The following is a 13,590-nucleotide window of genomic DNA, read 5'->3' on the forward strand; positions in this document are numbered from 1 at the left end:
TAGCAGCTCAGCTGTTGGCCAGGCCTAGCCATCTAGTGCTGAGATGGGTAGTAGATCTCCAGATATTTGGGAGTTCAACTCCCAGAAACCTTTGGGAGTTGGGCCAGCTCGTAGATTATAGAGTTGTTATTTTTCTTTTCTCAAAATAGGCATTTACCCAAATTTCGGCCACAATTTGCACAATTTATGTAAATTTCAGCCATAATTTGCGGTTGTAATATGCTTAATTCGCACAAACTGCACGTGCAATTTGTGCAAGTTATGCATATTTATGGAGACAATTTGCACAAATGCAAGCTGAACCGGGGCTCCAGGGAAAACGGGCGAGCCCAAAAAGGTCCAGATTTCCCCACAATGGCCATCCGTACTTTCTACCCACCCCTGATGTAGAGCATATTATACTGGTCTTAAAAGAGCTTCATTGGTGATCAGTTAGTTTTTGTGCTAAATGCAGGGTAATGTTAGCTGTTCTTCAAGGCCTAGGTTAGTTTTCCCCAACCTGGTGCCCTCCAGATGTTCTGGACTACAACTGCTGTCAGACCTAGCCAGCATGACCAACCAGCAGGAATTATGGGAGTTGTAGTCCAGAACATCTGGAGAATCCCAAATTGGCCTAGATCTCTGATATCTGAGGAAGTGCTTCCCAGTGCCCCTTTAGGTGAGATATTTCTTCAGGTGTCACTCACCACTTTCTGTGAATAAGACCATTTTTGGTAATGGCCCCTTAACTGTAAAATTCCCACCCAAGGGAGATCTGCAATATCTACTCCAGTGGTCTATTAAGAAAAGCTGTCAGTATTTATTTTGTCAGGCATTTAGTGCTTCAGCTGCTGGAATCTACCATGTTTGGAACTGCTTCTAGCATTTGTAATTCTATTTTTTATTTTATTGATTTTAATAGATATGATCTACTGCAGTTTATTGCTTTTGATTGCAAGCTGCTTTGGGGCTGCATTTTCAAAAGGTGGTATATAAATAAATGCATACACATTGGTTTGAACTGTCACTGTATGGCAATCCAAAACTTTTGACTAGAGAAATACACCCATAAATACCATAATTGATTATTATCTTCTTACAGTCTGCTGCATTCAACTAAAATTTAAAGCCAAAATGGTGTCATCTAAAAGTTCAGGTTCTCCCCCGCACACCCCAGGTGTTTTCTATTCAGCCTCAGCAACATTCTTCTATGGTGTGAAGGAAGCTAGAAAGAGAAGGTCATGTTGCCTAGTTCCTTTGTCAGTCAGAAATCTGTGAGGGCCCAAAAAACAACTGGAACCAACTACATTTCCCACAGCAACATGGCTTCTGGCAACAACAGTTAGTTCCTGAAAGCCACTCTTTTGTGTAACACCATAGGGCAAGAGGGATTTATTCACATAACCATTAATGAGAATGTTCCAGGCCAGTCCTGGATTCTCAGCATACCTACATCTTTTAATGCTTCCCACATTATGCTTGCGGTCATGGGAAAGGCCCATTGCTTAAAGCAGGTTGGGGAATCTATAGCCCTCCAGATGTTGTTGGACTACAACACCCACCACCCCGACTATTAGAAATGCTGGCTGGGGCTGATGGGAGTTGTAGTCCAACAACATCTGGAGGGCCACAGGTTCTCTACCCCTGACTTAGAACCAAAGCATCGAAGGTGTCTGTGTCCTGACTACCAAGTCTTTTTTTAAATCCAACCCCGAGGGAATATATGTACAATCCCCATAATGCTAACTACGTGTTGCCACTCTTTAGAAAACACTTAAGTCTCTCCAGACCAAACATGTATCTCCAATCTGGACTGGGGCCACATCAGATTCCTGCCCAACATCCCTCCCCACAGCTGCTAGTGCCTTTAGAAGCAAACAGCTACTGGGGGATTTTGGGTAGGAAATGTGTATGGGTCTCTGATCTAGGGTGCAAGACATTCCAGATTAGGCACCAGTAGTTGCTTTTCCCTTCCCCAAACCAAAACTGGCCGGTATAGGCATGATTTTTAGGAAATGCGAATAACGTAACATGTAGTCTGGGCCTCAGACCGACAAGGAGACATCCATTTATCTGCAATACATGCCTGATAACTTGACTCCTTCTTCTTCATCTTTGTCTGCATTTTCCAATGCATTTTCAAGAATTTTAGCTGTACAGATAATGACTTCATGAGTTCTGACAACTTCAGGGAATGAGATTTTCAGCTGAGATGATCCACTCAACCCAATGACTTGATAAGAATGCTTCAGGTAGGGGTGAAATTCTTTCCGGAAATGCTGTTCCACCAATGGTACCTGCAAAACAGTTTCCAAGCAAAAACATAGATGATGGTAGAATTAAACAGATGCCATGATTATGGGCTAGGTCAGGTTCTGTGAAAATGTCTTATTTATACAACAGCATTCAAAACGCATTCTGCGTTTGTGGGGTTAGCAGCTCACACTGTGGCTCATTTCAAGGACACACAAGAAGTCACTGGTTCATGCATGGCTGGACCATTCAGAATACAGGATTTGGTCTTTTTACAACTAGATTAATAGCTGCCATCCTACAGTTCCATGCGTCTATGAATCATATAAACAGCAATGTTACAGATAGATAATTTTAGACTCTGGACTTAATGGTCTTCTGAGGGTGGGGGCTTCTAGATGGTAATGCTAAATGGAATCTACCTTCAGGGTTGATCAGGATCTACTAGAAGATCTCTAGATGATATGCAGTAAATCAGCAAGGGTCTCCAAACTCCCAATTGTTAACAATAGCCATTTTAGGTTTAAATTAGACTGTTAAAATCCCTGATCTGTAGTAACTCAGATGCAGATTTGCGTATGCAGGTTATCATGTAATCTGCCCAGATAACTTTTTATTGTAGGGCTGACTAAAAATAAAATACATACATAGAATGCCAGTGTATGGCTCATGGAGTGCAAAAGATAATTCACTCCACCTTCAAGCCACCATTTTGCATCTGGCTCCAGTTTGGCTTATACTGAAAACAAATGAACATGTAAATCCTGCAAGCTCTGCCCTGCTCTGTATTATTTGCTTACGTCAAAATATGGTAAGCCAGCCTTGCTGCTTTTGGAGGCCTTCCTGCTCATTCTGCTGTGCTGGGAGCTGCACTTCTGCCCCAAAGTCCTGCCCTTAGGACACCACTGATAATAGGACAGCATACCTTGTTGACAAGCACTATAACTTTCCCATTGTCTCTTGCCTCTCTTTTCTTATCCAAATGGTCTTTGGCAACATAAACAGCCACTCGGGTCTTGCCACTGCCTGTTGGTAGGCATAGGAGAATATTCTTTCCTTCCAGGGCTGGTCTGGCTACTTCCATCTGGTAGTCTCTGAGACTCAGCTCTGGTTCAGGTGAAGCCCTTTCGTCTCCATCCTCAGCATCATCTGTCAGCAAGGGAAATCAAGAGATATAAACTACCAGAAAGAAAAATAACAGTGTTATAACTTCCTCTCAGTGAGTGTGTCACATTTCCCCCCAAAATCCAGATGTAGCTGTAGACAAGACCTGCACAACTTGTGACGTACCACTTGTGACCCAACTGAAACCTCCTCTTTTTTCCTTTCTGCCTGGAACTGCAAAAGTGTGTGTGTCAGGGCTGGCCCAAGACATTTTGCTGCCTGAGGCCAAGAACAAAATGGTTCTGTCCTTCCCATTCCCATTTATAAAACCCAACTGGTAGTTAAATCTTATTTCAACACTGGTGATGCAATAGCATCTTCCACTACACCTGAAGGCAGTAGACTAGCTTAGGGGGCACAGGCAGGCCATATGACACACACACAGCTCTATCCTCCAACACCTCAATACTACTCATTTCCCCACTCCCCAGCATCTGCCAGCTCAGGTGTCTGCCTCACTCTGCTTAATGGTAGGGCTGATCCTGGTGTGTGGGCGTGAGCACCTGGCCTGTGACTGGCTTTGTGCATCACAACGTCCACTGACTCATTCCAGGGATCCAGACCTCAACTGTGCTGCAATATATTTGGCTTCAAGTATAGAAATGGGGCAAATCATGAAAACAGACACAGAAACTCGGAGACATGAACCAGTCCTGGATGTGTTGCAAAACCAATTTCAGTTTAGGACAGCAGGCTTGTAAGACTTTTGCAGAAGGGAGCAAACATATAAAGTACAGCTTGTGGGAAGGGGAAGGAAAGGGGTGTGGGTGCACTTTTTCCTAGGCCATTGTCAAAACAGAATGAACATCTTAAAGTTTCAGCAACACCCTAATAAATTTAAACAAGCCTAAAAGCAGATTAATGCTTTCATTTTCAGTGTAAGAAACATTTCTGTAGACTGTACATATTTCAATGGTAAAGGCTGATTATTAATTTTATTGCCACACACACATACAAAAGATAGAGGCAAAATCTCATTACATTTTTGCAAAGGAGGATAACTTAAGGTGGTATGAAAATATGTAATATACATCTATATTTCAAAGTTTATATAGCATTTGGTTGGATCCAGATTTAGTCATATTTAGAGTATACCAGACCCAAGGAAATCAATGGGACTTAATCTGTTCATGATTGACTGAAGACCATTTGATTTCAATGGGCCTAATCGAAATATGACTAAGTCTGGATCCAACCCATCATTTTTTTTAAGATATTGACAAAGTTCCCTGGATGGCTTGAGAAAAGAAAGAACAGCATATATTTTTACAAGCTTTATTGTAGATTAAGAAAAATTGTGGTTTGTAAAGCAGGGTTATATAATTGCTAATAAAGTTAATGATCATGTACGAAGATAGCAATAAACTAAAAAAAAAACATGTGAAAAAGAAGGAAAAAGAAGCATCCGAAAGGACTAGAAAGTAATGCAGGGCACTATCCTATGCACGTTTAGACAGGAAAAAGGTCCTACAATTCCCAGCATGACCGTTTTCTGTCTAAACATGCATAGGATTGCACCCTTAATCTGTTTTGTTATGAGATAAAATGAAACAGAAACTTACTACAAACTTCTTTCTATTATCCTCTTTTTAGAAATATTACTTTGATTAAAATAAATTCTACGGCAGGGTTGGGCAACATGTGGCCCACCAGATCCATTTATGCAGCTCCTTGGTCGCCACCATGCCACCAAAAATCATTGCCACCGCGATTCTGCTGGAAACAAAAGGCATGCTCACTGCATGCCTGGTATCCTAGCAGAAATGCTGGGATTCCTGTGCTGTAGCCACTTGCGGAGGTGACATAGGCATCAGAGGGTTCTGCGGTGGGGTCAACCCTTCAAAGTTGCCCACCCTTGTTCTATGGAACATTTCAATGCGAGAAAGGTTTGATCTTCATAGGTCAATAGACTTATTAAATAGAAAAAATATTTCAATGTAAGTTCTGATAAAAAAATAACTAATCATGACCCAATATAGTTTTCAGTGTCTCCCAAGATGACATTTTGCTTTGGGGAAATTAAAGGGGAAAAGCAAATAAAGAGAGACTTAACTATATTTTAAAATCACAAGTCTGTTCTCAAAATAGTGTTGTGCTACATGTACAAAGAGAAGAAAGGAAACAGACTTGAATGAGAGAAAGATTATCGGATATTTGAAATGATATCTTCATCCTGGTAAAATCGTCAATATTGGCCAATCATAAGGAAAATCATCAAAAAGTTATTTATAGATGGAATAAGGAAATGACACATCATTTTGTATGGGCAATTCCATTAAAAGCTGACTTAATAAAGCTTGTGTAAGGTTTGCTAATGGAAATCTCTCTAAGTGACAGTGGGTACTTTATTAGACCAATAAAAACTTGCACACCAAAGAGTTCCGCAGCAGCTATATAACTACTGCTTTCCTCAGAGAAAAAGGCCTGTTGAGAGGACAGTGTGGTGTAGTGGCAAGAGTGTTGGACTGGGAGACGGGATATCCGGGTTCTAGTCCCCACTCAGCCATGGAAGCTCACTGGGTGACTTTGAGCCAGTCATAGACTCTCAGCCCAACTTACCTCACAGGGTTGTTGTTGTGAGGATAAAACAGAGAGGAGGAGGATCATGTAAGCCACCTTGAGTTCCTTGCAAGAGGAAAAAAGGTGGGATATAAATGCAATCAATCAATCAATAAATGGCAAGTCTCAAAGCATGGAAGGGGGTTGTTGTCATTAGTTCATTTCCCTCCAAGTACCTGATTCCCTCTCTGGCCATTGTTGTTGTTCAGTCGTGTCCGACTCTTCGTGACCCCATGAACCATAGCATTCCAGGCCTTCCTGTCCTGCGCTCTCTCTCGGAGTGTGCTCAAGTTCATATTCATTGCATCGGTGATGCTATCTAGCCATCTCATCCTCTGCCGTCCCCTTCTCCTTTTGCCTTCAGTCTTTCCCAGCATCAGGGTCTTTTCCAGAGAGTTTTCTCTTCGCATTAGGTGGCCAAAATATTGGAGCTTCAGCTTCAGTATCTGTCCTTCCAATGAGCACTCAGGGTTGATTTCCTTTAGGATTGACTGATTTGACCTCCTTGCAGTCCAGGGGACTCGTAAGAGTCTTCTCCAGCACCACAGTTTGAAAGCATCAATTCTTCGGCGCTCAGCCTTCCTTATAGTCCAGCTCTCACAGCCATACATTACTACTGGGAAAACCATAGCTTTGATTAGATGGACCTTTGTCGGCAAGGTGATGTCTCTGCTTCTTACTATGCTGTCTAGGTTGGCCATAGCTTTCCTCCCAAGGAGCAAGCGTCTTTTAATTTCATGGCTACAGTCACCGTCTGCGGTGATCTTGGAGCCCAAGAAAGTAAAATCTGTCACTGCTTCCATTTCTTCCCCTTCGATATGCCAGGAAGTGATGGGGCCAGATGCCATGATCTTAGTTTTTTTAATGTTGAGTTTCAAACCAGCTTTTGCACTCTCCTCTTTCACCCTCAACAAGAGGCTCTTGAGATCCTCTTCACTTTCTGCCATTAGGGTGGTATCGTCTGCATATCGGAGGTTGTTGATAATTCTCCCGGCAATCTTAATTCCGACCTGTGATTCATCCAACCCGGCGTTTCTCATGATGTACTCTGCATATAAGTTAAATAAGCAGGGTGACAATGTGCAGCCTTGTCGTACTCCTTTCCCAATTTTGAACCACTCAGTTGTTCCATGTCTGGTTCTTACTGTTGCTTCTTGACCCTCGTACAGGTTTCTCAGGAGACAGGTAAGGTGGTCTGGTACTCCCATCACTTTAAGAATTTGCCACAATTTGTTGTGATCCACACAATCAAAGGCTTTAGCACAGTCAATGAAGCAGAAATAGACGTTTTTCTGGAATTCTCTTGCTTTCTCCATGATGCAGCGAATGTTGGCGATTTGATCTCTAGTTCCTCTGCCTCTTCGAAACCCAGCTTGTACTTCCGGTAGTTCTCGGTTCGCATACTGCTGAAGCCTAGCTTGTAGGATTTTGAGTATCACCTTGCTGGCATGTGAAATGAGCGCAATTGTACGGTAGTTTGAACACTCTTTGGCGTTGCCCTTCTTTGGAATTGGAATGTAAACTGACCTTTTCCAGTCTTGCAGCCATTGTTGAGTATTCCAAATTTGTTGGCATATTGAATGCAGCACTTGAACAGCATCATCTTTTAGGATTTTAAATAGCCCAGCTGGAATACTGTCATCTCCGCTAGCTTTGGTGTTAGTAATGCTTCTTAAGGCCCACTTGACTTCACTCTCGAGGATGTCCGGCTCAAGTTCAGTGATCGTACTATCATGGGTACCAGGGACATTAAGATCTTTCCTGTATAGTTCTTCTGTGTATTCTTGCCACCTCTTCTTAATCTCATCTGCTTCTGTTAGGTCCCTGCCTTCTTTGTCCTTTATCATGCCTGTCTTTGCACAAAACGTTCCCTTGAGATCTCCGATTTTCTTGAAGAGATCTCTAGTCTTTCCCATTCTGTTGTTTTCCTCGATTTCTTTGCATTGTTCATTTAAGAAGGCCTTCTTGTCTCTCCTTGCTATTCTCTGCAACTCTGCATTCAGTTGGATATATCTTCCCCTTTCTCCCTTGCTTTTCGCTTCCCTTCTTTCCTCAGCTACTTGTAAAGCCTCATCAGGCAGCCACTTGGCTTTCTTGCATTTCCTTTTCTTTGGGATGGATTGAGTTGCTGCCTCCTGAACAATGTTATGGACCTCCGTCCATAGTTCCTCAGGCACTCTATCAGGTCTAATCCCTGAAATCTATTCCTCACCTCCACTGTATATTCATCAGGGATATGATTGAGGTCATACCTGAATGGTTTAGTGGTTTTCCCTACGTTCTTCAATTTAAGACGAAATTTTGCAACAAGAAGCTCATGATCTGAGCCACAGTCAGCTCCAGGTCTTGTTTTTACTGACTGTATAGAGCTTCTCCATCTTTGGCTGCAAAGGACATAATCAATCTGATTTTGATATTGACCATCTGGTGATGTCCATGTGTAGAGTCGCCTCTTGTGCTGTTGGAAAAGAGTGTTCGCTATGATCAGTGTGTTCTCCTGGCAAAACTCTATTAGCTTTTGTCCTGCTTCATTTTATTCACCAAGGCCATGCCTGCCTGTTATCCCAGTGATTTCTTGACTTCCTACTTTAGCATTCCAATCCCCTATGGTGAAGAGGACATCTTTTTTTGGTGTTAGTTCTAGAAGGTGTTGTAGGTCTTCATAGAACCGATCAACCTCAGCTTCTTCGGCATCAGTGGTTGGGGCATAGACTTGAATTACTGTGATGCTGAATGGCTTGCCTTGGATTCGTACTGAGATCATTCTATCGTTTTTAAGATTGTACCCCAGTACTGCTTTTCCCACCCTTTTGTTGACTATGAGTGCTACTCCATTTCTTCTAAGGGATTCTTGCCCACAGTAGTAGATATGATGGTCACCTGAATTAAATTCGCCCATGCCTGTCCATTTTAGTTCGCTGATTCCCAAGATGTCGATGTTCAATCTTGCCATCTCATGTTCGACCACCTCTAGCTTACCTTGATTCATTGATCTGACATTCCAGGTTCCTAAACAATATTGTTCTTTACAGCATCGGATTTTCTTTTCACCACCAGACACATCCACAGCTGAGTGTCCTTTCGGCTTTGGCCCAGCCGCTTCACTCTTTCTGGTGCTACTTGGAAATACCCTCTGCTCTTCCCCAGTAGTATATTGGACACCTTCTGACCTGAGGGTCTCATCTTCCGGCGTCATCTCTTTTAGCCTTGTGATACGTTCCATGGGGTTTTCTTGGCAAGGATACTGGAGTGGGTTGCCATTTCCTTCTCCAGTGGACCACATTTTGTCAGAACTCTCTGCCATGACCTGTCCGTCTTGGGTGGCCCTGCACGGCATAGCTTATGGCTTCACTGAGTTACGCAAGCCCCTTTGCCTCAACAAGGCAGTGATCCATGAAGGGGCTCTGGGCATTAGAAGGGGGATAATACACAGACTTTGTCCATGTCCCCTCCACCCACCATCATAAAAAAAAGTTTGCTTCTGTCACAGAACCATGCTGCATGGGTCTTAGCAGCATCATCTGTAGAGTCACCTGGTTTTGTTTTTATATTGTATACCGCTTTGAGAAGATTCCACCCTTTAAAGGCAGCCTAAAAATCATGTAAAAGAAATAAATTAAATCATTGGTCCTGAAGTGGGACTTGAACCCTTCTGCTGGAAAGCCTGTCGCCTGTGGCAAACTACAGAGAAGCTTCCTCTTACGCAGTGAGCTATGGGGCTGGTCAAGTGCTGGGGCTGGAACAGCAGTTCTTCCTTGTCTGTGTGCTCCTGGCTAGCAAACGGATTGTTCTATTGCACTCTGTGTCAGGGCTGCCTAGGAATTCAAGCCCCCGTCTGGGTGTGGGGATACTCTTGGAGTTTATTGGTATGGGCTACTGCTTCCCACATCACCAGACTGTGGCATTAGTTGTGATGGAGGATGCACTGTGGGCTCTTCCAGGCAGCATGCTTGTAATCTGTGTGTAGGGGAGAGTATGGACTCGGTTCTATGAAGTCATTATGGCATCTCCACCATTGCCAAGTGTTGTCGGGTGTCTTCCATGCATGGCTAATGTGGAAGCAGCTCCAAGAATGGAGATAATAGAATTGCTAAGGATTCTGAAAGACTGGTCATTATTCTTGCTATGTTAGCTTTCTTTTTCTAACAGCGTGGGACCAACATCGAATTTATTTATTGTATTTTTATACCACCTAATAGCTGATGCTTTCTGGCTGGTTCACAAAACAAAACTTAAAATACAATAACATAGTAAAACATAAGCTACAAAGAAAGAGTATAGGCAGAATACAATAACACAGTAAAACAAGCTATGAAGGAATAGTGCAGGCAGGTAGTACAGAACTGCAGGGATGGCAGCAGGATGGCTAAAGCTGAGAACGAGCTGAGGTTAGCAAGGGATGCTAAAAGCAACAAAAAGGCTTTATTCACATATGTGCATAGTAAGAGACAGAGGAAAGAAATGGTGGTTCAACTATTAAATAAGGATGGCAAAATGATAACAGATGACAAGGAAAAGGCAGACGTACTCAATTCCTATTTGGCTCAGCCTTCTCCCGAAAGAGGGTCTATGACACCCCCCTCCCCGGCAAAGGTGAAGTACAGGCTGAAGGGGCAGGATTGCAGCTTGATGGGCATATGGTCAAGGAACACCTAATTACTTTGAATGAGTTCAAATCTCCAGGGCCAGATGAACTGCATCCTAGAGTAATAAAGGAACTGGAACAAGAGCTCTCAGAACCACTGTCTATCCTCTTTGAGAAATCCTGGAGGATGGGTGAAGTGCCAGATGATTGGAGGAGGGCTAATGTCCCTATCTTCAAAAAGGGCAAAACAGAGGAACCAGGGAACTACAGACCAGTCAGTCTGACATCAATCCCTGGGAAAATTCTGGAGCAGATTATAAAGCGATCAGTCTGTAAGCACCTTGAAAACAATGCAGTGATTACTTGAAGCCAACATGGATTTGTCAAGAACAAGTCCTGCCAGATGAATCTGATCTCATTTTTTGATCAGGTAACCTCTCTTGTGGACTGTGAGAATGCTGTGGACATAATATTCCTCGACTTCAGCAAAACTTTCGACAAAGCGCCCCATGATATCCTGATGAGCAAACTAGCTCAAAGTGGGCTAGATGAAACAACTATCAGGTGGATCCACAGTTGGTTACAGGATCAGACTCAAAGAGTGCTTATCAATGGGATCTTCTCAAACTGGGGAGAGGTAACGAGTGGGGTACCGCAGGGCTCAGTCCTGGGCCCAGTGCTCCTCAACACTGTTATTAATGACTTGGAGGAGGAGGTAAAGGGAATGCTTATCCAATTTGCAGATGACACAAAATTGGGCAGGATAGCGAATACCCTGGAAGACAGAAACAAAATTCAAAGTGATCTGGATAGACTGGAGCGCTGGGCAGAAAACAACAGAATGACATTTAATAGGGATAAATGCCAAGTTCTGCACCTAGGAAAATTAAACCAAATGCACAGTTACAAGATGGGGGAGACTTGGCTCAACAATACTACAAGCGAGAAGGATCTTGTAATTGTGCTAGATCACAAGCTGAATATAAGCCAATAATGTGATGTGGCTGCAAAAAAGGCAAATGTTATGTTGGGCTGCATTAATAGAAGTATAGCTTCCAAATCATGTGAAGTACTAGTTCCCCTCTACTCAGCACTGGTTAGGCCTCATCTGGAGTACTGGGTCCAGTTCTGGGCACTACACTTTAAGGAGGATGCAGACAAACTGGAGAGAGTTCAGAGGAGGGCAACAAAGATGATCAGGGGACTGGAAACAAAGCCCTGTGAGGAGAGACTGAAAGAACTGGGCATGTTTAGCCTTGAGAAGAGAAGACCGAGGGGAGATATGATAGCACTCTTCGAGTACTTGAAAGGTGGTCACAGAGAGGAAGGCCAGGATCTCGTCTCGATCATCCCAGAGTGCAGGACATGGAATCATGGGCTCAAGTTACAGGAAGCCAGATTCCAGCTGAACGTTGGAAAAAACGTCCTGACTGTTAAGAGCAATATGACAATGGGATCAATGACCTAGGGAGGTGGTGGGCTCCCCCACACAGGAGGCATTCAAGATGAAGCTGGACAGCCACCTGTCAGGGATGCTTTGACTTAGATTCCTGCATTGAGCAGGGGGTTGTACTCGATGGTCTTATAGGCCCCTTCCAACCCTACTATTCTATGATAACATAAAGCCCTTAAGTATAAAACTGAATGAAACCAAAGTAAAAAACAGAGTAAACATCAGCGCAAAGATTAAAAATGCACTAACACAATTTTTAAAACTGAAGGACTAAATAGCCTGGGAGAATAAAAAAGTCTTCACCTGGCATTGAAAAAAACTACAATGTAGGCACCAGACAAGCCTCTCAGGGGAGAGCATTCTGCAACTGGAGTGCTACCACCACTGAAAAGGCCCTCTCTTTTGTAGCTACCCTCCTTGCCTCATTTGTTAGGGGCGCCTGGCCGAGGGCCTCATACAACAAGCTTAATGTCTGGGTAGGTAAATATGGAAGGAGACATTCCTTCAGCTAACCTGGTCCCAAGCCATTTAGGGCTTTAAAGGTTAAAACCAGCCTTTGAATTGGGTCCAGAAACGGCTGTCAGTGCAAATCATAAAGTACTAGCATAACACGATGAAATTGGCCAGTCCCTGTTAACGATCTTGCTGCCCTGTTTTGGACCAGCTGAAGTTACTAGGCCATTTTCAAAGGCATGCACTGCAGTAATTGAAATGTAAGGTCAGGGTGCTGGATTAGTTGCAACCTAGTTACACAAGTTTAAGTTGCTAGCATAACAGTGGAACATCTTGGTTAAACCACAGGAATTACCCTGCCCATACCCAAGCCCTGTTATGAAGAAGGAACACGTGCACCCTATTTTCATTAGCAGAAGGGATGGTATCGCTGCGAGCTCTAGCAATTTGTGCCCTGGTGCCTCCGAGGTTTATAGAGAGTGATCCTATGCCCCCCAGACAGTGTCTGGTGGGTGGGTGGGGGCATAGGGTAGTTCAGTTTCCTGGCTCCAAGGTCGGAGATGGGGATCTGACCTTGGAGACAAGAAGCTGTGCTCCCCTCCCTCTTGTAGCTGGTGTACAGAGAACCGTGCCAGCTCCCCCTCTATGCTTGGAAAACAGAGCGCAGGGAAAAGGAGGTGTTCCCGGGGGTGGGGAGGAGACCAGGGCAGCAGCCATACAACAGATCCTATGGCCAGCCCCAGTCTGCTTCCCTCCCCCTCCGAGGCACCACCACTAGAGAGGCAAAATCACGCATCTACTAGAAATGCAGAGCAGCTGGAGCACGGAGGTGACAATCACCTCCGTTCTCCTCTTGCCCTGCATTAGATACTCAGCAGCCTTTGAGTTTGGAGGCTGCAGAGTATCCAAGATAGGACTGCACCCTTAATGTCTTTTATTTCTTCCCATACAGACCATCAGCATTGCTTGAGGCTTTTTCAGAATGTGGTACCACTATGTTTTAGGCAATCATGATCACATGGCCCTACATTCTTTACACGGGCTACCTGAACCGTGACAGATCTATCACGCTTCCTCCAAGAAGCTCAGGGTGACATATATCATCCCACCCCCTTTATCCCCACAACAACCCTGTAAGGCCGGT

At 43.8% G+C, this 13,590-nt stretch overlaps 1 protein-coding gene across 4 annotated transcripts in view; it reads right to left on the reverse strand.

Moving 5' to 3' along the window:
• Positions 1-13,590, reverse strand: part of IFIH1 (interferon induced with helicase C domain 1) — a 57,891-nt gene that overhangs the window by 28,992 nt on the left and 15,309 nt on the right. For all 4 annotated transcript variants that reach the window (XM_084811767.1, XM_084811759.1, XM_084811751.1 and 1 more), the window contains 2 exons: positions 3,158-3,381; positions 2,066-2,276 (listed from right to left, as the gene is read on the reverse strand). In XM_084811767.1, the coding sequence (XP_084667893.1) occupies positions 2,066-2,276; positions 3,158-3,381 (435 nt within the window). The remainder of the gene's footprint in view (positions 1-2,065; positions 2,277-3,157; positions 3,382-13,590) is intronic.

The sequence above is a fragment of the Heloderma suspectum genome, chromosome 1 (assembly GCF_057233095.1).
Source record: "Heloderma suspectum isolate Gila_16-S chromosome 1, 16-S_ref, whole genome shotgun sequence".
Classification (NCBI taxonomy): domain Eukaryota; kingdom Metazoa; phylum Chordata; class Lepidosauria; order Squamata; family Helodermatidae; genus Heloderma; species Heloderma suspectum.